Below are 23,344 nucleotides of genomic sequence, written 5' to 3' on the forward strand. Positions count from 1 at the left end.
TAAGCAGCTAAGCCCGTGACCTTCGATCCCTCAGGCTGTACTGCATCAACAAGCGACATCAGTGTGTAAAGGATATCACCACATGGGCTCAGGAACACTTCAGAAACCCACTGTCAGTAACTACAGTTGGTCGCTACATCTGTAAGTGCAAGTTAAAACTCTCCTATGCAAGGCGAAAACCATTTATCAACAACACCCAGAAACGCCGTCAGCTTCGCTGGGACTGAGCTCATCTAAGATGGACTGATACAAAGTGGAAAAGTGTTCTGTGGTCTGACGAGTCTACATTTCAAATTGTTTTTGGAAACTGTGGACGTCGTGTCCTCTGGGCCAAAGAGGAAAAGAACCATCCGGATTGTTACAGGCGCAAAGTTGAAAAGCCAGCATCTGTGATGGTATGGGGGTGTATTAGTGCGCATTAGGCGCATCTGTGAAGGCGCCATTAATGCTGAAAGGTACATACAGGTTTTGGAGCAACATATGTTGCCATCCAAGCAACGTTACCATGGACGCCCCTGCTTATTTCAGCAAGACAATGCCAAGCCACGTGTTACATCATCGTGGCTTCATAGTAAAAGAGTGCGGGTACTAGACTGGCCTGCCTGTAGTCCAAACCTGTCTCCCATTGAAAATGTGTGGCGCATTATGAAGCCTAAAATACCACAACGGAGACCCCGGACTGTTGAACAACTTAAGTCAAACTTTAATCAAGCAAGAATGGGAAATAATTCCACCTGTGAAGCCTAAAAAATATGTCTCCTTAGTTCCCAAACGTTTACTGAGTGTTGTTAAAAGGAAAGGCCACATAACACAGTGGTGAACATGCCCTTTCCCAACTACTTTGGCACGTGTTGCAGCCATGAAATTCTAAGTTAATTATTATTTGCAAAAAAAAAATAAAGTTTATGAGTTTGAACATCAAATATCTTGTCTTTGTAGTGCATTCAATTGAATATGGGTTGAAAAGGATTTGCAAATCATTGTATTCCGTTTATATTTACATCTAACACAATTTCCCAACTCATATGGAAACGGGGTTTGAATGTAAATGGCCCACAACCAGAGGTGGGTAGTAACACGCTACATTTACTCCGTTACATCTACTTGAGTAACTTTTGGGATAAATTGTACTTCTAAGAGTAGTTTTAATGCAACATACGTTTACTTGTACTTGAGTATATTTATAGAGAAGATACGCTACTTTTACTCCGCTCCATTTATCTACATTCAGCTCGCTACTAATTTTTATCGATCTGTTAATGCACGCTTTGTTTGTTTTGGTTTGTCAGACAGACCTTCAAAGTAGGATCTATGGCATGCCTGCGTTTCACCAATCAGATGCAGTCACTGGTGACGTTGGACTCCGTTTCACCAATCAAACAGAGCCAGGCGATCACATGACCGTCACACGTGGACCCCGACAAACAAGTTGAAAAACGTATTCGGGTGTTACCATTTAGTGGTCAATTGTATGGAATATGTACTGTACTGTGCAATCTACTAATAAAAGTTTCAATCAATCAATCAAAAGTGTGAAGGAAAAAAGACAGTTTTTTATTTCAACCGTACCTCTCTCAAAAGCCTTAAGACACATAATTATCCCCTCAACTCCCCCCAAAATGGATTAACTCGCTGGAATAAAAAAAAAGACAATATAACATACATCCATAAACGTGGATGCATATGCAAAAGGGCAATATATTTATCTGTACAGTAATCTATTTATTTATTTATATATGCACCTTATTGCTTTTTTATTCTGCACTACCATGAGCTGATGTAACAAAATTTCGTTCTTATCTGTACTGTAAAGTTCAAATTTGAATGACAATAAAAAGGAAGTCTAAGTCTAAGTCTAATTTTGTTAAAGCATTAATTACAACATTCTTTAGCTAATAGACTAAACAACACAATGACACCCCACATCACTACAATATGATGATAAAACATTTGATATTAAGAGTATGTGAACCACTCCCTACCTTGTTTAAATCCCTGACAACCTCCTTAAAGTAGCTGACATGCGTATGTTAAAAGTGTGGCGTGTGTTGTGCATTTTACCCATAATGTTTGGTTATGGATTTAAATGGGTATGATTTTGATTTGTGTGTGATGATCAGACATTTTTTTATATAATGTCCACATAGTTCAGTGAGCAAGATGTGTGTTTTGTACTACATATGATAACTTTCTGTGTTAATTTGTAATTAATTAGACCATTGGTGTGAAAGGCTGTCTGAATGGTACATACTGTATATGTCGCCTCTATACACTGGCATGCTGATGTAATAATAGTCATGGTCAATGACTAACAATATTGATATATTCCATCAGATTACAGCACATTGTCAACAGTTAAAATAGTATGTTGTCTAGTAGGAACAAGGGGACCTGCTGGATTGTAAATGCTAGCGGGCCCTGATTTGGGGACCTCTGTTATATGGAGATAACCGCTGACTAGCAACTAATACGGCACTATCAAACTGCTCCGTTGGAGGAAGTACAATGGAAGGCAAGACTGTTTTATGAATATCTCCGCCTTGCCTCCACAGTGTGACATACCATTTCCGGGAGTTATCCAAAATTGGCACTCAGCATCAAGGGTTGGAATTGGGGGTTAAATCACCAAAAATGATTCCCGGGCGCGGCTACGCTGCTGCCCACTGCTCCCCTCACCTCCCAGGGGGTGATCAAGGGGATGGGTCGAATGCAGAGGACAAATTTCACCACACCTAGTGTGCGTGTGACAATCATTGGTACTTTAACTTTAACTTAACTTAAATACATAAAAACAGGTACTTTACCAACAGGTAAGAAACGTTAATTTTGCTTTACCAAAAGCTCTAAGGTCAAAGCCTAAGAAAAGTAAAAGTGAGGTTTTGGCTTTCTTACCAAGGCTATAGCAAGATCTGGGTCGCTAATACCGTGCACAAATATGATGCAACTTCATGAAAAATCCACATTTTCCTGTCACCTGTTTCTATTCGTCTGTTAAAATGAGAACAATAACTCAAAATGCACAATATAACATTTTTAAGAAGGTAATATAATAGGGGATCTATTATGCAAAACCAACTTGTCTTACCTATTGGTTTCTGTTTTTTTGTATTTGGGATCTTCATAACTCTCGAAAATTGGAAATCAAACCATTGAAGCATTGTGGAGAAAATTCTAAAACAATCCTGCCTTCCTTAAAGGCCTACTGAAATGATATTTTTTTATTTAAACGGGGATAGCAGATCCATTCTATGTGTCATACTTGATCGTTTCGCGATATTGCCATATTTTTGCTGAAAGGATTTAGTAGAGAACATCGACGATAAAGTTCGCAACTTTTGGTCGCTGATAAAAAAAGCCTTGCCTGTACCGGAAGTAGCGTGACGTCACAGGTTGAAAGGCTCCTCATATTTCCCCATTGTTTACACCAGCAGTGAGAGCGATTCGGACCGAGAAAGCGACGATTACCCCATTAATTTGAGCCAGGATGAAAGATTTGTGGATGAGCAACGTGAGAGTGAAGGACTAGAGTGCAGTGCAGGACACATCTTTTTTCGCTCTGACCGTAACTTAGGTACAAGGGCTCATTGGATTCCACACTCTCTCCTTTTTCTATTGTGGATCACGGATTTGTATTTTAAACCACCTCGGATACTATATCCTCTTGAAAATGAGAGTCGAGAACGCGAAATGGACATTCACAGTGACTTTTATCTCCACGACAATACATCGGCGAAGCACTTTAGCTACGGAGCTAACGTGATAGCATCGGGCTTAACTGCAGATAGAAACAAAAGAAATAAACCCCTGACTGGAAGGATAGACAGAAAATCAACAATACTATTAAACCATGGACCTGTAAATACACGGTTAATGCTTTCCAGCCTGTCGAAGCTTAACAATGCTGTTGCTAACGACGCCATTGAAGCTAACTTAGCAACGGGACCTCACAGAGCTATGCTAAAAACATTAGCTATCCACCTACGCCAGCCAGCCCTCATCTGCTCATCAACACCCGTGCTCACCTGCGTTCCAGCGATCGACGGCGAACGAAGGACTTCACCCGATCATCCGTGCGGTCGGCGGCTAGCGTCAGATAGCGCGTCTGCTATCCAAGTCAAAGTCCTCCTGGTTGTGTTGCTGCAGCTAGCCGCTAATACACCGATCCCACCTACAACTTTCTTCTTTGCAGTCTTCATTGTTCATTAAACAAATTGCAAAAGATTCACCAACACAGATGTCCAGAATACTGTGGAATTTTGAGATGAAACCGAGCTTTTTGTATTGGATTCAATGGTGTACCAATACTTCTGGTTCAACGATTGACGTCACGCGCATACGTCATCATACATAGACGTTTTCAACCGTAAGTTTAGCGGGAAATTTAAAATTGCACTTTATAAGTTAACCCGGCCGTATTGGCATGTGTTGCAATGTTAAGATTTCATCATTGATATATAAACTATCAGACTGCGTGGTCGGTAGTAATGGGTTTCAGTAGGCCTTTAATACTACCTCCAAACAAGCCGTTAGGAATTTGAGACTTTAGTGACGTATTTTACCTAAGTGACGTCAGTGGATATCTCCATATATGGTAGAGCAGTGGTTCTCAAACTTGTTTCACAAAGTACCACCTGAGAAAACACTTACAAAGTACCTCCATAATGACCAACATTGAAATACAGCAGCATAACAGGCCTAAATATTCATTAAAAACAAAGCAGAGGTTTTATTTACCAATTATATTTAATATTTTTGGCCACTGAAACATTAAACAGTTTGAACAGTAACACTGTGTTTGAATATTTAATTAAGTGATTTTTTGGCGTACCACTAGATGGAACTCGCATAACACTAAAGGTACACGTACCAGTTTAAGAAACCTCACCATGGTAGAAGTTTACCCAAAGATCTTTGGGCAAGTTCACCATTTTTATCCAGCTGTAGTCCGACGTTGTAATCAATAAGCTCCTTATTTTTCTCTATCTTGTTGTGGGGCAGACTGACTCGTACGTGCACATTCATCCTCTGCTGCTGCCATTTGTAATACGAATGAGCGTATAGTTTGAACTTATATCTGTCAGTAGACTAAATGGAAATGCTAAAAACTTCAACATGGCTGACGGTGTGAAGAAGCAGTCAAGGGGAGGCACGTAAATAAGATCGCCCACAAAACAGCAGATACTGCAGATTTATTCAAATATGATTTATAATTTATTCAAAATGTCAACCAAATCACAACCATTGTATGTTCTGTAGACCACAAGGAATTGTTGTTTTAAAACAAAACAAAACATAATAAGGCCTTCAACCATGTTGACTACTTGCACACTATTTGAACACCATATATTATTCTCATTAGATGGTCTTCCTCATTACAAAAAAACTTCACTAGATATCTTACGCTATATGACTCTAATCTGTTACTGTCATTATTGAATCCATTAAGCATTCAGGTTTACACAACTTGGAGATGGAAAACATGCATGCCACAGTCGCCTAATAATTGTGCCAATATTTTATTGTAGACACTGACAGTGCAACATACTTTACTCGTCAATCACAGCAGCTATTGTGTTAGCTCGAGCATTGCAGCTATTGTTATTGTTAAGTGGTGTGCGGTCAGTGTTGCCTCTTTACCACATACCATAATAACCACACGACCATGATTATTGTGTTGTGTAAGCTCCAGACTGTTAAGAAACACATTATTATACTAAAATAGGTAAGTATCACCACACAACTGTAGGTGGTGCCGGGGAGACAAAAACCTTAAAAATAATGAAATACAGTACTAGGACCTCAATATTCCTTTCATTGAGCTTGATGAGCTTCACATTAAGAGAAAGCATAAAAAAAACAAATGAATGTTCTATTTCTGTTGAAACATTTTTTCAACCTGTGTTTGCATTAAAAGCTGACACTTTCCCCACAAAGCAGTAAACGACAAACTCAGAGAGGCAATAACAACTAGTGTAGGTGCTAAGGCTTCCTGCAATATTGTCACCCATACTGACTTCTAAAGGCTGAGGGGTGTGCACTCATTGGCCTCTGATATCATGTAATAGCACCAAATACTCATGAGCCCATAATACCTTTTGAGTTTACCTAATGCTTTAATCAAGAACCTTCAACATCACATGCAAGTTTTACTAATAAAACTGGTCTTTCTGAAAACATTCTGACAGGACCCATTTCTTTCCCGCCCGAACAATAAAAAGACACATTTGGGAAAACTGCGGCTTGCGGAAGGCTGAAAAACATAAGTCATTATGATATGTGTGTGGCCTTGAGTAATGGAGGCAGCTTTGGAAACAAGGACAGGAAAAAGAGATGACAGACAGGCCGAAATCTTCCAACCAAGGCTTTATAATTCATGTTGTGCTTACACAAGACCTGCAGTTCATTGTATATATTTCTATTATATACAGTATATTACAACATCATGATGGTTAGAGGTGACAAATGACCAAAATATAAGACCAAGAAGAAAACAATTCCCCAAAATTTGTCTAAAAGAGGGGTGTCCATTAGGTCGATCACAATCTACCGGACGATCACCGGGCATTAAAAACAATAGAGCTAAAAATGACATAAATCTTTCACTATGACGTCACGCTGGCTGCTACGAGCTCAGTATGAAGAAAAAAAAACAATCGGCAGGAATGCGAGACAAACAACACTCTTTCTCACCAAACACATGCTGTCAAAAGTGTAAAAACCGACCATACAGATACATATATATACACACATATATATATATATATATATATATAAATATATATATTATATATATGTATATTATATGTATGTATATATATATATATATATATATATATATATATATATATATATATATATATATATATATATATATATATATATATACACATACGAACATACATATATGTATATACCGTATTTTTCGGATTATAAATCGCTCCGGGATATAAATCGCACCGGCCGAAAATGCATAATAAAGAAGGAAAAAAACATATATAAGTCGCACTAGAGTATAAGTCGCATTTTTGGGGGAAATTTATTTGATAAAATCCAACACCAAGAATAGACATTTGAAAGGCAATTTAAAATAAATAAAGAATAGTGAACAACAGGCTGAATAAGTGTACGTTATATGATACATAAATAACGAACTGAGAACGTGCCTGGTATGTTAACATAACATATTATGGTAAGAGTCATTCAAATAACTATAACATTGAACATGCTATACGTTTACCAAACAATCTGTCACTCCTAATCGCTAAATCCGATGACATTTTCTTCCTCTGTGTCGCTTCTAAACAACTCTGCCAACTCCAAAGGTAGACAATGCGCTGCTTCCTCTTCTATCGGTACGCCACTTACGTCAGAGTCATCTTCAGTTGCCGTTCCAATTATTCTGATATACGCCTAGTCTCTTACGTGAATGAGATAAATAATATTATTTGATATTTTACGGTAATGTGTTAATAATTTCCCACAGAAATCACTCCAGAGTATAAATCACACCCCCGGCCAAACTATGAAAAAATCCTAAAAATACGGTATATATACAGTATATATATATATATATATATACACACCTGTATATATATATATATATATATATATATATGGTTTTTTTACATATATAATGAGGTAGAACACCTCAACATGGTCATTTGATAAGTAGCTCACCTGCTGAAAAATTGTGGGCACCCCTGGTCTAAAAAAAAGTCAGGTCATCTTATTTTGGGAGTGTAGAGATGTATACAAGCAAACCAGCAGGTAGCAGCTTTCTTCTTGTCACTCACACACAAACCAGTGAGATGGGGCTTCATGCTTGCATACGCACAAAAACTTGGCATATGCCCTTTTTCTTGAAGTTGAAAAATGTGCGGTGTCTCACACCAATGCTTCATGTACGCACATTTCTACAGGCTGTGGATACTTTGGCGACATACAGAGGTGGACCTTCAGGCTTTGGCAACATTTGATTTCAACAATGTAAAAAAGATCAAAGCAAGGACACAATTCACTTTTTCGCCGATGTATCTAATGCTTCATATTATTCATATTGATATTTGTGAGGATGTCTATTCATTTATGTAAGCAACAATTGTGCCACCTACTGCTGTCATAATGTGTTTCTTTGAGTCTATGATTCCAGCACCAGCTTGGCAAGTCAAGCGGACAGCAGCCGCCGGTGGTTGCGGCACAATGGCACTGGAAGAATGTTTCGCCTTTGTGTCACGTGGGGCTGCTACGACAAGAAGCTCTCCTGTTTTGTAATAATAAATTGAGTAATCAAACAAGAGACAGTCTTTTGTATCCTTTTTGATACAGCTGGCATGTTTGAATTAAAAAGATTGCAAAACAAGTGTTACATAGTTTTGACGTGAAACTTTAATCTGGCTGAGAACAGGCTACTTACTGTATGAACACATTTTGTTGTAAACAATTTATTTTTCTATTTTAGCCTGTGTGCGGTTATAACCCGAGCACAAAACAATGGCGTTGGCTTTAAATCTCAACACTCGAAACAGAGAAAGAAGCACTTCCTACTAAAACCTGATTGGGCAGAGCGTGCACAGCTCAGGCACATGGCTACTTTCAATATGTTTGCGTATTTATTAGGGGGCGTGGCCTGGATGGGGTCTGGGCTTGCCAAGCCAAGCAAACTCCAGCGGTCAATTTCAAGTTGATTGCAATGTAAACAATTAAAGTGCTTGGGTTTGTGCCTGCGCACACTTGAATATATCAGATTTTTTTTGTTGCGTACGTTGTTTTCTGGATTTATACATATGTCTATTTTTAGTAGGAAATTCATGCTACTCTTAATACTTGAGGCCCCTGGAGAGAGGTCCCGTATCTGGCTGTATCTCTCCAGAAGCCTCATGTATTGAGAGTCGCATGGGTTTCCTACTAAAATTAGACGTATTTCAATCTAGAAAACTGCGTACGCAAACAAAAATTCAAAACAGACAAGTGCTTAAAAAATAGTAACTGCAACTGGCTAGGCGGGTAGTCATAAAACTTTAGAAGGGTGGTGACTTTGATTATCACCAATATAAATATAATTTGTGTAATTTACAACAAAATGTGTTCATACAGTAGCCTGCTCACAGCCAGATTAGAGTTTCATGTAAAACATTTTTTGTTATAGAATGATTTGACAATGTGTCCAGAGTCAGTGTACATCTGCTGCCATCTAGTGTCTGCTTGTAAGTTAGGTTTCACTTTAAAAAAAATTATGTTAGATTTGGTTTGCAATCTTTTACATTTAAACATGCCAGCTCTATCAAAAAGGATACAAAAGATTTTATTATTATAACACAGGACAGCTTCTTACGGTAGCAGCTGTATGTGACACAAAGTTGGGCCAGTCCTCCACCGTCTCTAGTTCAAGTGTGCCGCAACCACTGGTGGCAGCAGTCCGCCTGACTGGTCAAGCTGTGCTAGAACACATTGTGACAGCAACAGGGGCAAAATGATCGCCTAGATAAATTAATAGTCACCCTCAAAAATATAGTATTAATATATGAACATGAATCATTATGCATTGGCGAAAGAGTGAATTTCGTGTACTTGCCTCAATATTTTTACACTGTTAAAATCAAAATCGAACGACCACCTCTCTGTGTCGCCAAGTCATCCACAGACTGTAGAAATGTGCGTAATATATATTCCAATGCTCAGCTGAATGAATGTAATGAATGTGGCTGCCTATGTAGAGTATTATATACCTACACTCAAAAATGTCTCATTAACTAATCAGCCAATCTCCAATCAGTTCAAAAAAGGCAAAAAGTGTTGCATCCGATCTCACGATCAACATAGATTAATATATTTTTTTGTGGTTAATAGCATGCGTTATGACAATGTATGATAGAAGCTTTTTGCATTGCCCATGACAAGTTTTTTTTGTTTTTTCTCAAAAACGGTTTGACAAAACAGTTTATGAAAATAGGGGTCGTCTTATATTCACGTCAGTAAAGTAAATGTTGAAAATAAATTCTACAGAGAGTTCACAGTAGGCTAATGATGCACTTCAAAGAGGTGAACCCACCTGACAGGAAGTGTGCGGTCTCCCTTGCGGCGGTCCATTTCTCTCTGTGGCACTGGGTACCATCTGAAGTTAAGCTTCCAGTTGAAACCTCCGTACGTCATGTCTGATCCCGCCATGTACTCGAAGGTGTCGTCGCTGATCACGTCGATGATGGGACACACAACTGTTCGCCTAGTACACACACATTAACACTTAGCTGACATTCCTGTTGCTGTGGTCATCCAACGTGACCATGCATTTGACCGTAACAGCCATCACTAATAAACTCATGCTCATTACCCCCCTTTTTGTAAGAGCGCTTGCATGAGGCGGTAAACACAGCATGACTAATTTGCCTACAAATTAACATAAGGGCAAGTCATCTGCATACTAGCTTGCCAATTTGGTGCATGCCTTTTTCATTGGGTGCTTGAGGTCTTACTTGTCGTGCTTGATTCGAGCGAGCAGTGGTTCCAGCCAGCCTGTCGTGCATTCGCAATGAGCATCCAAAAAGGTAATGACCTACAAATAACGAGAAAAAACATAAGGCAACTTCCCACAGTGTTTTAGGTCATCCAGTAGATTGTGCTCACACATGTAACCTGCACTAAGTTCACTAACCTGGCCTGTAGAGATTGAAGCCCCCTTGAGGCGAGCCCGAATGAGTCCAGATCTCTGATCCATCCTCACTACCCTGACAGGAATCTCCAGACTTCGCACATATTTCTCCAACGGCCGCTTTAGGAAATCTACCACACATCGAAAAAACTAAAGATGTCAGAGCAGAGCCATCTATCTTCTTAATAGTTTCATTTGAAAAAAGCAAAATAACAACCTACCAAAGATCAACTTAATGAAATATGACAGAGGGAGCGGTATTTTCCATGGTCATTGTTAAACTAAATTGTTCTTAAATATAACTAGTTAGTAGATTTTGTAGTGTGGGAAAAATTTGTATTATCATAAACATTATATTTATACATTATTACATACGGTTTATCTTAAGGCTGTTAAAGTTAAGGCATTAACGTATAGTATTCAAATGTAATGCATTTAGCACGTCTTGGGTCAGTGTCTTTTACCAGCCACAATAGATATTCATCCTTAGAAATCCATAGATTATTTAAACTGCACTTTGCAGGCTTTTTTTTAGCATCATCACTTTGAAGTAACTAGCTATTGGGCATGCCTGCAGTTCATTGGCGCTAAATAAATTTTTCACACCACTAAAATATCATGACGGTCCGTAACAATTTACAAATGTTTTTGTTTTGATTAATGAAAACTTTATATATATTTTCATGACTTTTCCAAAATTTAAGAACATTTTTTAATTTTCCTGAATTTTTCCAAGGCCTGGACATTGCATTTTTAAATTCCTTGACTGTTCCAGTTTTTTAATGATCCTACAAACCTTGTTTCTGTAGGACATGTTGATGATAAAAATGTGATTTTGAAGATAACTTTAAACTAGTCTTAACTTTAAAGAAATACACTCTATACATTGCTAATGTGGTAAATGACTATTCTAGCTGCAAATGTCTGTTTTTTGGTGCAATATCTACATAGGTGTATAGAGGCCCTGGTACAATGTGTTTGCTCATTGGCTCAGAAGGCTAATTGATGATTAGAAAACCCTTGTGCAATCATGTTCACACATCTGAAAACAGTTTAGCTTGTTACAGAAGCTACAAAACTGACCTTCCTTTGAGCAGATTGACTTTCTGGAGCATCACATTTGTGGGGTCAATTAAACGCTCAAAATGGCCAGAAAAAGAGAACTTTCATATGAAACTCGACAGTCTATTCTTGTTCTTAGAAATGAAGGCTATTCCACAAAATTGTTGACCCCAAACTTTTGAACGGTAGCGTATATATACTGTATACTGTATATATATATATATATATATATATATATATATATATATATATATATATATATATATATATATATATATATATACATATATATATATATATACATATATATATATATATATATATATATATATATATATATATATATATATATATATATATATATATATATAAATATATAAATATATATATATATATATATATATATATATATATATATATATATATATATATATATATATATATATATATATATATATATATATATATATATATATATATACAGTGGGGCAAAAAAGTATTTAGTCAGCCACCCATTGATTGTCAATGGGTGGCTGACTAAATACTTTTTTGCCCCACTGTATATATATATATATATATATATATATATATATATATATATATATATATATATATATATATATATATATATATATATATATATATATATATATATATATATATATATATATATATATATATATATATATATATATATATATTTATTTCTTACACTATGTGTTACCAGAATTTAATATCATGAAATACATCCAGGTAGATATGTCACAAAGCCACATAAAAGAAAACATACATTTTGTTGAAGTTTAAAAAAAAAAAGGGAAAAAACAACATACAGACATGTACTACATATAGGACATGTACATATAGACATGTACTATTTATATATATATATATATATTTCTTACACTATGTGTTACCAGAATTTAGTATCATAAAATACATCCAGGTAGATATGTCACAAAGCCACATAAAAGAAAACATACATTTTGTTGAAGTTTAAAAAAAAAAAAGGGAAAAAACAATACATACAGACATGTACTACCACACACACACAAAGTGTATGAATTACAGTCTTTCTTCCTTTTATGGCACACACAGATCAAACGGTACACGTGACTTGGACTTAGAGTATCTTAAAGCTGCAGACAACAAACCCTAGATTCACACCTGCAGTACCACAAGATATAACAGTGCTGTGCAGTGAAATCGGGTGTAATAACATGAGTGTAATCCCTGCAATTGACGAATTACGGACCTAATCTCCCCCCTACTAACAGGGATGAACAGTATTGCAAAGCGTGGAGTGGCACACTCTGCCCAGAGATGATGACTCTTTCTCTCGCTCTCGGGCATCACAACCCTGATAAAAATCTAACAGTTGCTTGAAATTTTCAATGAGGCTCAAACTGAAATAGACGAGGAAACATCTAAGGCGAGTGTGTGTGTGTGTGTGTGTGTGTGTGTGTGTGTGTGTGTGTGTGTGTGTGTGTGTGTGTGTGTGTGTGTGTGTGTGTGTGTGTGTGTACGTGTGTTTCTGCGCATACATACCTCGCTCACTGGCATCGTCCACCAGAACGATCTCCTCCAACAGTGTGTGGGGAGAGCGGTCAATGACAGAGTGGACGGTCCGCAGCAGCGTGCTCCACGCCTCGTTGTGAAATACAATCACCACGCTGGTTCTGGGCAGATTGTCAGGATATAACTTGTTCTTGCACCTTCAGACAGAACACAGAACATCTATTTATGAGGCTGCAGAGCAGGAGGACACTGGAGGCACTTCAACATCAACACAATGTTGTCAGTAATGGGATCACTTGGCTTATCGTCTTGCGAGACACAGTAATCAACGACGCCTCTAAGCGTGCCTTAAACAAAGCAAACTGAGGTTGAATAATAGGTGAGCAGACTAATTTAGAGATGCGCAGAAATGTAGAAATGTGTGACGTAAACTGACTTATGTTGCTAATTCATTTCTCTCCTCATTCTGGCCTGCTTTTTGCTGTCAAAACACTCTGGAAAAGTGTGATTCACAACCGTTCCGATGACTTCCATTGAGATACTGTATCTGTTTAAATCACGTGCAAGAAAGTGCAAGGCCTCTTGCCCAAGCTATACGGATTAAGGATTTCATAATCATCTTAGTAGCAAGAAATTTAGCGTTACAGTCTTAGAGAAGAGTGAATAGTATGACTGATTAACATATAATATACAATTCAGTTTTACACTAATTCATGAGTCCTATATCTTTATTTGGGCAAACGCATATTTCACCATCAAGGAGACAGACTATTGTGGGCGTGCATTTGGCACACAATGTAGGTCAAAAACAAAAGTAGAGGCCACCGCTGCCGCCGCCAGGAAGCCAACATGCACGCTCTCTGATATTAAAGGATAAGTCAGCAAATTTCCTACATTTTTTTTTGTAATCATCTGACAAATCCTGTGGAAATCTCAAAGCCAGTAGGGTAACACTTACGCACATCTGTTCGGTTTATATGTATTTATCTGCAAATATTTCGTTTTTCTTTAACTACATGTATTGTTTTTTTATGTAGGTTTTTAAACAAAAAAAACAAAAAAATAAAAAAAATAAAATTTAATATTTGTATTATCAAAAGCGGCGGAGAAAAAAGTGTGAAGATTAACTCCAGTGGGTGTACAATGTGTCAATCGTACTCATAACTCTACCGAAATTGCAATAAACATCCTCCAACCCTCTACATGTCGCAACTACTAGTAACATTACTATGAGCAGAATACCGTTACAACTTCGCAAAATAAGCGTTAGCTGCAAGCTTGCAGTACTTCGCGATGGGTCTAATCAAAATTTGAATATGGAAACAGTCCGTTAGAATAGAAACATGCTTGTGTGTTTGAGAGAGAATAAAAAAACTCAAACTAAACTCAGTCTAGTTTTATTGCAGGGACACACAAAGAGGATATAGAGTTTCTAGCACAGTCTTAAAAACATTTTCCATTTTGTAAAAAAGTATAATATTGCGAGGTGATCGGCATGCTAGCGGTCTGTCAATGTCGACACTTGTCAATTTAGAATAATTTCATCAATCACAGTTGGCATTATTAGGGATAGATGCAATTACAGCCAGTCTGTGTGGCAGTAATAATAATTTTAGGGATACAAAACTTCAGGGAGCTATTTATTTATTTCAATTTGTATTTAAGTTTAAAAGAGATGCTACTGTGCTAAGGAACTCCCGGCACTTTTACTTTTTTTTTTTTTTTTTTTAAATAAACATGCTGTAGTCATTTAAACAAAGTTATCAACTATGAAAAACCCATATTTGGAGCTGGTATTGACTTATAGTAAAAATGACATATTGGTGTCAAAACTTAGAATAATACCATTACAAACTCCAACGCTTAACTGTGTTTAACCCTTGTGTGGTGTTCGGGTCTGTGGGACCCGTTTTCGATTTTTATTAAAAGAAAAATGATACAATTAATTAATTTTTCAAACTGAGACTCACTGGCTTTGGCTCATTTTCTGTGAAGAACATATATCAGAATACATATTTAATGAACACACACCATACACCCCCCCTAAACATTTCTATTACATATAAGATGTCCGGGGTTCATTCACCACTAATAAGTGGTATCGGTCCTAAAAAAAACATATTGGTCGATCTCTAATTAAAATGACTGTCAGTGAAGTGAACATTGTAAGAGTGTTAATTCAATTATTCGTAAGCACCTGAAGACACAGGACACATTTTGGTCTTCCTTCATTGTCCTCAATAGCACCAAACTCCCTATAAATGTACTTATATTAACATTCCTGCCTCATTGGCCTCTGCATCCCCTTGAAGAAGTGGGTGGACTCAAAAATTGGCCATTGTCCTTTTAAGAACAGCAGCAGAGGTTTAGTACTTACCGTATTTTTCGGATTATAAATCACAGTTTTTTTCATAGTTTGGCCAGGGGTGTGACATGTACTCCGGAGGGATTTATGTGTGAAATTATTAACACATTACCGTAAAATATCAAAGTTGGTAGAGTGGCCGTGCCAGCAATCGGAGGGTTGCTGGTTACTGGGGTTCAATCCCCACCTTCTACCATCCTAGTCACGACCGTTGTGTCCTTGGGCAAGACACTTCACCCTTGCTCCTGATGGCTGTTGGTTAGCGCCTTGCATGGCAGCTCCCGCCATCAGTGTGTGAATGTGTGTGTGAATGGGTGAATGTGGAAATACTGTCAAAGCGCTTTGAGTACCTTGAAGGTAGAAAAGCGCTATACACGTATAACCCATTTATCATTTACTATCATTCGCGTAAGAGACGAAGCAAATGGCAGCAATCGTCACACACACGTCAGCAATCATCACTCACACGTCAACCAATAAGAATTCGGCGGGGGAGGGTCATGGCAGAAGTGCATCGTGGGTCATGGGATGCTAACTGCTATATGTTATATGCTACTGCCGTAGCTATCACATCAACATTGGCGGTAACTTATAAAAACTGAACAAAAATGGCACCGAAAAGGAAATCATATACTGCAGATTACAAGCTGGACGTAGTGAAATAAGAAGCAGAGAAGCATAAAGAAAGGACATACCAGAGGCGACACCAAGGAGGACGATTTAATCAGATTTAGCGATCGGGAGTGACAGATTGTTTGGTAAACGTATAGAATGTTCTATATGTTATAGCTATTTGAATGACTCTTGCCATGATGTGTTGCGTTAACATACCAGGCACGTTCTCAGTTGGTTGTTTGTGCGTCATATGGCGTACACTTATTCAGCCTGTTGTTCACTATTCTTTATTTATTTTCAATTGTCTTTCAAATGTATATTCTTGGTGTTGGATTTTATCAAATAAATTCCCCCTAAAAATGCGACTTATACTCCAGTGCGACGTATATATGTTTTTTTCCTTCTTTATTGTGCATTTTCGGCCGGTGCGACGTATACTCCGGAGCGACTTATCGTCCGAAAAATACGGTAATGTGTACTGAGTGGAAAGAACGATTTAACTGGTGTGTAACAATAATGTCCCAGTTTAAATGTCACTAACTCAATGGAAGTGAGAGTTATTTGCTCACCGGTCCCAGTTTGAGAACTCTATGACACCTCTTCAAAATTGTTCCTACTGAAAATTACATCTTCAACAAAAATGCACCTGTGTGTGCTTGTGCAAAAAGCAAGGAGGTTGACGTATGACACAATTTCACTCAATGTCAACACACACCTTCCAAGTCCTATAATTTGTATGCCGATCAGACAACTCTGACATCAACAACTGATGGAAAACTGGAAGACTTTGTGCGTCTCCACCAAGCAGGCATATTTTGACACACGTTAGGGTGTCACCGTGTGTTGATTTAGCGTACCATGTGTTTTAGTAGACAGGGAAGGCGGAGCAGCATTTGGCAAAAGGCAAGCTGCAATAACGAGTTACAGGTTCCTTCGTCCCACCAAGGAATTTGCAAGCACGGTCAACAGCGCAACATCGCACAAATAAAAGGATGCGGTCAGAATGTAAAAAGGGCAAAACTTGTCATTGTGGAAAATGTTCACATGCTGCAGATCCACCCAAGGCACATGTGTTCCACCACACACAAGCCCCATTTAACACTCACACGTGCACACACAGGCTGGACTGTAATGTCAGAATGACCTATTCCCCCTCATTTATTTCTCTCTGAATGGCCCGGCTGACAATAAGGAAAATAAACTGCCAGTGTGTTCACGCTCTGCAGTTTGAGCTAATGGTGACCTACGCTGAATTCATTCACCGGCTTCCGTCAACCTGACACACACACACACAGTGTCGATATTGACTCGGTCTTATCTCTTAATTGGAAAAGTAGATAGACGGTGAGGCGGCTAAGGGAAAACACACCTAGTAATCAACTCTTGTTCAAAGACTAAAACACATTTCACGGATCAATGTATTCTTCCAGTCTGTTGCGTGCCTGTGTGTGTCCTTGCCTGTCAGTCAATATTTTATGAAAACCCTCATCATATAAACATACATGTTTCTCTCGTGAGGAGACCTCAAGGCCCAAATGGGCAAGATGGGGTTGTAACTGCATCCAATATGTAATAGACATTATAGAGACAGTATATGGGCGGCGTGGCTCGGTTGGTAGAGCGGCCGTGCCCAGCAACTTAGGGGTTGCAGGTTCAATTCCAGCTTCCGCCATCCTAGTCACTGTCGTTGTGTCCTTGGGCAAGACACTTTACCCACATGTAGCTTAAAGATGTAGATAATGGGTTTCACGATGTAAAGCGCTTTGAGTCTAGAGAAAAGTAGCCCTATATAAATTCATTTCACTTGTACAAGGCCCTATTCTTACATGTGCTTTAAGTGAAAAAAGGTGCGCAACTACGCACATTCTGGCTGCACAGCATTCTCCCATTGTGAGCCTTTATCCAGGATGTGCAGTTTGGGTGGAGTGGCCCTAAATTGTGGTCGTTCCCTGTCAAATCTGGCCTTCTGCGTATTCTCCCATCAATTTAAGGACTTTTGATCTTACACACCACTGAGGCTGGAATAAGTCCAGCGTCCCTGGACGGTGAAAATTATATTGCACTCGAAGTTTAGATGCAGTGTACACCACACATAATAAAATAACAAAAGAAACTTCCAAAAAACTATCACATTTATTCTGATTGCTTCAATTGAGACACATTGTCTCGTGAGTGCGACCACAGTCAATACATCTGGACCGTGATCATTGAACTATCAATGAATCAATCAAATTATTTTTAGCCCTTAATCACAAATGTCTCAAAAGGCTGCACAAACCACAACGACATCCTCGGATCAAATCCCACATCAACTGTGACTATTTATAAAAAATGTATAATGTAGAGTCTATCAATTTATCCATTGATTTTTTTTTGACAGTTAATGTCAAAATGTCAGCTGTCACTCAGCACGCACACACTCACAAACATTTGTAGTAACAGAACTCCTGACATCACCAATGCCAACAGGTTGGTTATAATAACAAGAGAAACAAAGTTGTATCTACAGATTTGTATTCACATTCGCTAAAACATCCACTGTTGTAGCGTGCTACCAGGGCAAGAATTTCACGGCGGCCACGCCGGCCACTGCTCTCGTTGCCCCTCTGTTTGGCCGTGTGCCCCTCAAAAAATAGGCAAAACGATGGACACATCTCTTTTCCTCTGCGCGATTTTCATGTCATTACGGCTTCTTTGACCAGTGGTGGGTTTAATTCTGCCTAGTATGAACCGAACCGCCGGAGTCCCACACGCAAGGCATCATCGGGCCAAACAGGAGTCAACAGCCTGTAATCTGGATGTGCGAACGTCTCCGACTTCTCAAAGGCCATTGTACTGAATGATGAAGTCAAATGAGCTAGGCTAAGGTAAGAACGTTTGATAGATTTGCGAAAGCATAAGAAGACAATAAACTCAACGTAAATAATGTAACGCACTGTTCATATTTAAAGTGTAAAGTACCACTGATAGTCACACACACACTAGGTGTGGTGAAATTACCCTCTGCATTTGACCCATCCCCATGTTGGGGGAGCAGTGAGCAGCTCGGGAATCATTTTGGTGATTTAACCCCCAATTCCAACCCTTGATGCTGAGTGCCAAGCAGGGAGGAAGTGGGTCCCATTTTTATAGTCCTTGGTATGACTCGGCCGGGGTTTGAACTCACGACCTACCGATCTCAGGGCGGACACTCTAACTACAAGGCCACTGAGCAGGTTATTTAGCGACACAACGCGACGATGTGTGCGGTTTTGGCAGTTTTCTCTAACGTACTCATCCGCGCTAGTTTAATGTGAATGAAAACTGCACAAAGAAAAAACTCCTGGTTGTGCACTAAATATTATATGAAGCCCTAAAATGTTACAATCATTGTGGGTAAAAGGAACACTTATCTTAAGCATGGGCTCTTGAATGTACTACCTACAGTATGACTGGAAGGGTTTTTATCAGAGACATAAGGAACACTTAAGCTTGAAGTCCCATGTCATATTTTGTTCCAGCGATCCCCCCCAAGATTTTAGTTAGTTTTGCTTGTGAAAGAATATGTTTATAAAAAGATTTGCACAGAAATTGTATGGTTTTTCAGTTGTTTTAAATGGTTAAAGTGGTTAAAAGCTAAGGTGACAAAAATGTTTTCCAAGTTTTAATGTGATAAGACGTTTATGGCCAATGACCCCCATCTAAAATTGCTCAGAATATGACACGTTGGTTAAAAATCTAAATGATTCCTTAAGTGTTTCAAACACGTTAATCTTTTATGTTTAAAAACAAGTTTGTAGTGGGGCACAGTGTGACAAGTTGACAACACAAAGGCAAATGACCTTGCCTCTAAAATGACAAAATTCCAGGCCTGGCGACACACATTCATGAGACAAGCACTGCTTGGATTAATATGGCTGTTTTACATTTAAAGTGTTATCTTTTTGATGGATTTCTATGACAATCACAAGTGTTAGTAAAACTCCATGCTTAATGATTTTCACACAACCCGACAAAATAGGTGCCATAGCAAAGCCCACTTTCATTCCAGACTTAAAGGGGAACAACACTTTTCACATCATTCACACTCCCAATGTAAGGCAAAAGCACATATGTCTGTTTATTTTTTTAAATTAAATGTTTTATTTGTAAAATGTGTCAAGCATAGGTGCCGATCTAGATTTCTGCCAGTGGGTGCTTGGACGTGCTGTAAATCTGACGCTACTTTTCTGAGCATGCGCGGTTTATAACCGCGCATGCTCAGAAATTCTGCGTCAGATTCTTTCTCACCAATGGTGAGAAAGAATTTGCCATCAATCCCACGTGGGTGCTCAGCATTGTCCGTGGGTGCTCGGGCCCCGAAGCACCCACAAGATCAGAACCTATGGTGTCAAGTACGAGGTGGCTAACAATTCAGCCAATGGAAATACTCTATTGCAACAACCGCCAACAATACTTTACAGGTTGTGACCTGAATATTATCCAAGTATTAGCGATATTGTTATTACAAGCGCTAACGCCAAGGAACTACTTTGCATCTACCGTGATCACAGAGAGGCAACTAGTTTTTGCAGCTACAATATTAACACAACTGAGCAGCTGCAATACTTTTGACTTGGTAACAGTTCATTCTATATTATAAATAATGACTCTCACTGGGATAGTAGAAGGTTGTGGCCATAAACCGAGAAGTTGGTCAACTTTGACATTCAACTTAAACCCGAAATTGTCGAGAAAGACAGGAAAAGACGCACGTTTGAGCCACCTTTTTTTTCTTTTTTTACCTGCGTGAGAATTATGATACATTTTTCGTCTAAATGGGAAGATATAAACATCCTATCAGTCGGCATCCCATTGAGAGCAGATATTGTACAACAAGTGATTGTTTCATTATGTTTGTAATTTGGATTTATTGTTTAGCACTTGGCAAAACTACTACTTAATGTGTAGCTCATCCTTTGTATATTCAGGCTAAAAAATGTAGGGTTCTTTATCATGATTTGTCCCAAAATAGTAGTTGTGGGCTCTCATGGAGTCTGCTACGATTAGCAGTGTTGTTGAAGAAAATAGCAAACGTTTTCATAAATAAATAAAGATTAATCACAGTGTTTGTTTTGACTGCCGCAAGGCGGTGCGCATTGCACAGGCAGTGATCCCGTCACTGTGATCCCAGTGTGATGATAGTTTGAGCAATGTGCTTTGCGCCCAATTTTTCTTCAAAACAAACTTTGACGGAACTTTAGATAAAACTGAGGTAACTAGTTGGTATTGCAGCGACAAACTTTATTATCATCGGGGCATATTAACTTTGAAACACCATCTTAAAGCGAAACATTAACGTGAGGATGGCACCGCTAGCATGAATGCTACATGGGCAGCAAACAGAGGACTAGGGATGATACTCGAAACCGATTTTCCCGGTTGTTCGATAAGAAAAGAACCGAGTCCTCGGACTCGAATCCCTTTTTGAGAACCGGTACCCGTTATCGAGACCACTATAGTAAAGAAAACGAGTTGGTTCTTTATTCGAATCCCTGGTAACGAATCCCGTCCCGACAAGAAATGCCCCGTGAGACATCACGTCACGTCACGTAGCTCAGTCATTTGTGGGGTGCAGCGTGCTGCGGTTCGTTCTCCCGGGACGCAAAACTGACGGCTCCAGACGAAAGCGTGCAGGTAGGAGATGATTTATTTCTCATAAATCATACACATTACAACAGACAGGAACGAAACAAAAGGAAAGCGTGCCGTTCGCACGAGAAGCTAAAGCAAAAACTTACTTAGCACAGGAATACTAGAAGCTAAGGTAACTTTAGCACAGGAATCATGAGCTCGAAAACCAGAATGCCAACGTAACTGTTGCAAATGCAAACAATGAAGCCACGACGAGTGACCGGAAAAGGCAGGCTTAAATAGAGTCTCTGATGAGCAACAGGTGCACGTACAAGGCAGGTGAAAATCATAAGTAACCATGGTGACTAAAACAAAACCCCGAAGTGCACAAAACAACTAAGGAAGTCCAAAACTACCAGAACATAACTGAACAAAACATGATCCGACCACATCATAATACATCACAGTTTCATATCATTTCACTTTACAGGAGTAGGAAGAAGTAAAGCTTATTTAATCCTACCCCTTTCCCACTTCATAGCGTTTACAAATATATACATCATTTACTGACCTTTTTATAATAAAATATCTGTGAATTAGTATAAACAACAGTTTTGTAATATGTAATTAATTAATTCAGTCATTATTAATATACTGATATGAATAATATCTTATTTTCAATAAGGTTGAAAGTATTTCTCATAATTCTTCTTCTTTGTACTTTGTAAGCACTATTCATTTGAACAACCTCTTAAACTGGATCATATCAGTACAATGTTTAACTTCTTTACTTAATCCATTCCATCATTTAATTCCACATCATTTTAGCTGTTTGCAATTTTACCAAATCATCGAACTTTAATATTTTTGACTCAATAAATAAAGTGTTTGTATGTTCTCTATATCCAACATTATGTATCAGTCTAATTGATCTCTTTTGTAACACGGTTAACGAATGTAGCGCACATTTGTAGTTATTTCCCCACATTTCTGCACAATAACTGAGATATGGTAATACTATAGTAGCGAGCAGTAGAGAATGTGAAGTGATTTGTTAAACCAAATATTGTGTTTTTTTCCATATACAACAACCTATCTGGACTCGATAAGAGAATCGATAAGGAATCGGTTTGATAAGAGGATTCGATAATCGGCTCGAACTCGATAATTTCTTATCAAACATCATCCCTACAAAGGACAACAAGCTATTTGTACTAAAAAGAGATCAGCGCTGTAATCTGAAAAGGTAAATACGCTTATTTGTTTAAGCAACTGGTTAAACTAAGGAAGATTAAATGCTGATGTTCATGATGCTTGTAAAGTTGGCTATGGGTGTGTTACTACATTATATATAATAATATACTGTACATATGTACCTTGTTATATTATTGCCAAGACTTACAAAATGTGCTCTGAATTCTTACTATACTTACTGTCACCAAGTTTTAAGCAAATCAATAACTTGCATTTCAGTAAAACATTAAAAAAACGTCCCTTTATGACATTTTGACTCCAAAATTGCATCTGTATCCAAATATTGTGATATT

At 38.3% G+C, this 23,344-nt stretch overlaps 2 protein-coding genes across 2 annotated transcripts in view; both read right to left on the reverse strand.

The window, feature by feature from the left end:
- sec61b (SEC61 translocon subunit beta) overlaps positions 1-23,344 on the reverse strand; it is a 288,067-nt gene that overhangs the window by 172,256 nt on the left and 92,467 nt on the right. The gene's annotated exons all lie outside the window — the stretch shown is intronic.
- The window catches only part of galnt1 (UDP-N-acetyl-alpha-D-galactosamine:polypeptide N-acetylgalactosaminyltransferase 1), a 161,787-nt gene that overhangs the window by 21,308 nt on the left and 117,135 nt on the right, over positions 1-23,344 (reverse strand). Inside the window, exons 5-8 of the mRNA XM_062064025.1 lie at positions 13,256-13,422; positions 10,649-10,776; positions 10,470-10,549; positions 10,049-10,219 (exon numbers count right to left, since the gene is read on the reverse strand). Coding sequence (XP_061920009.1) covers positions 10,049-10,219; positions 10,470-10,549; positions 10,649-10,776; positions 13,256-13,422 — 546 coding nt within the window. The remainder of the gene's footprint in view (positions 1-10,048; positions 10,220-10,469; positions 10,550-10,648; positions 10,777-13,255; positions 13,423-23,344) is intronic.

Source organism: Entelurus aequoreus, linkage group LG11, assembly GCF_033978785.1.
Source record: "Entelurus aequoreus isolate RoL-2023_Sb linkage group LG11, RoL_Eaeq_v1.1, whole genome shotgun sequence".
NCBI lineage: Eukaryota > Metazoa > Chordata > Actinopteri > Syngnathiformes > Syngnathidae > Entelurus > Entelurus aequoreus.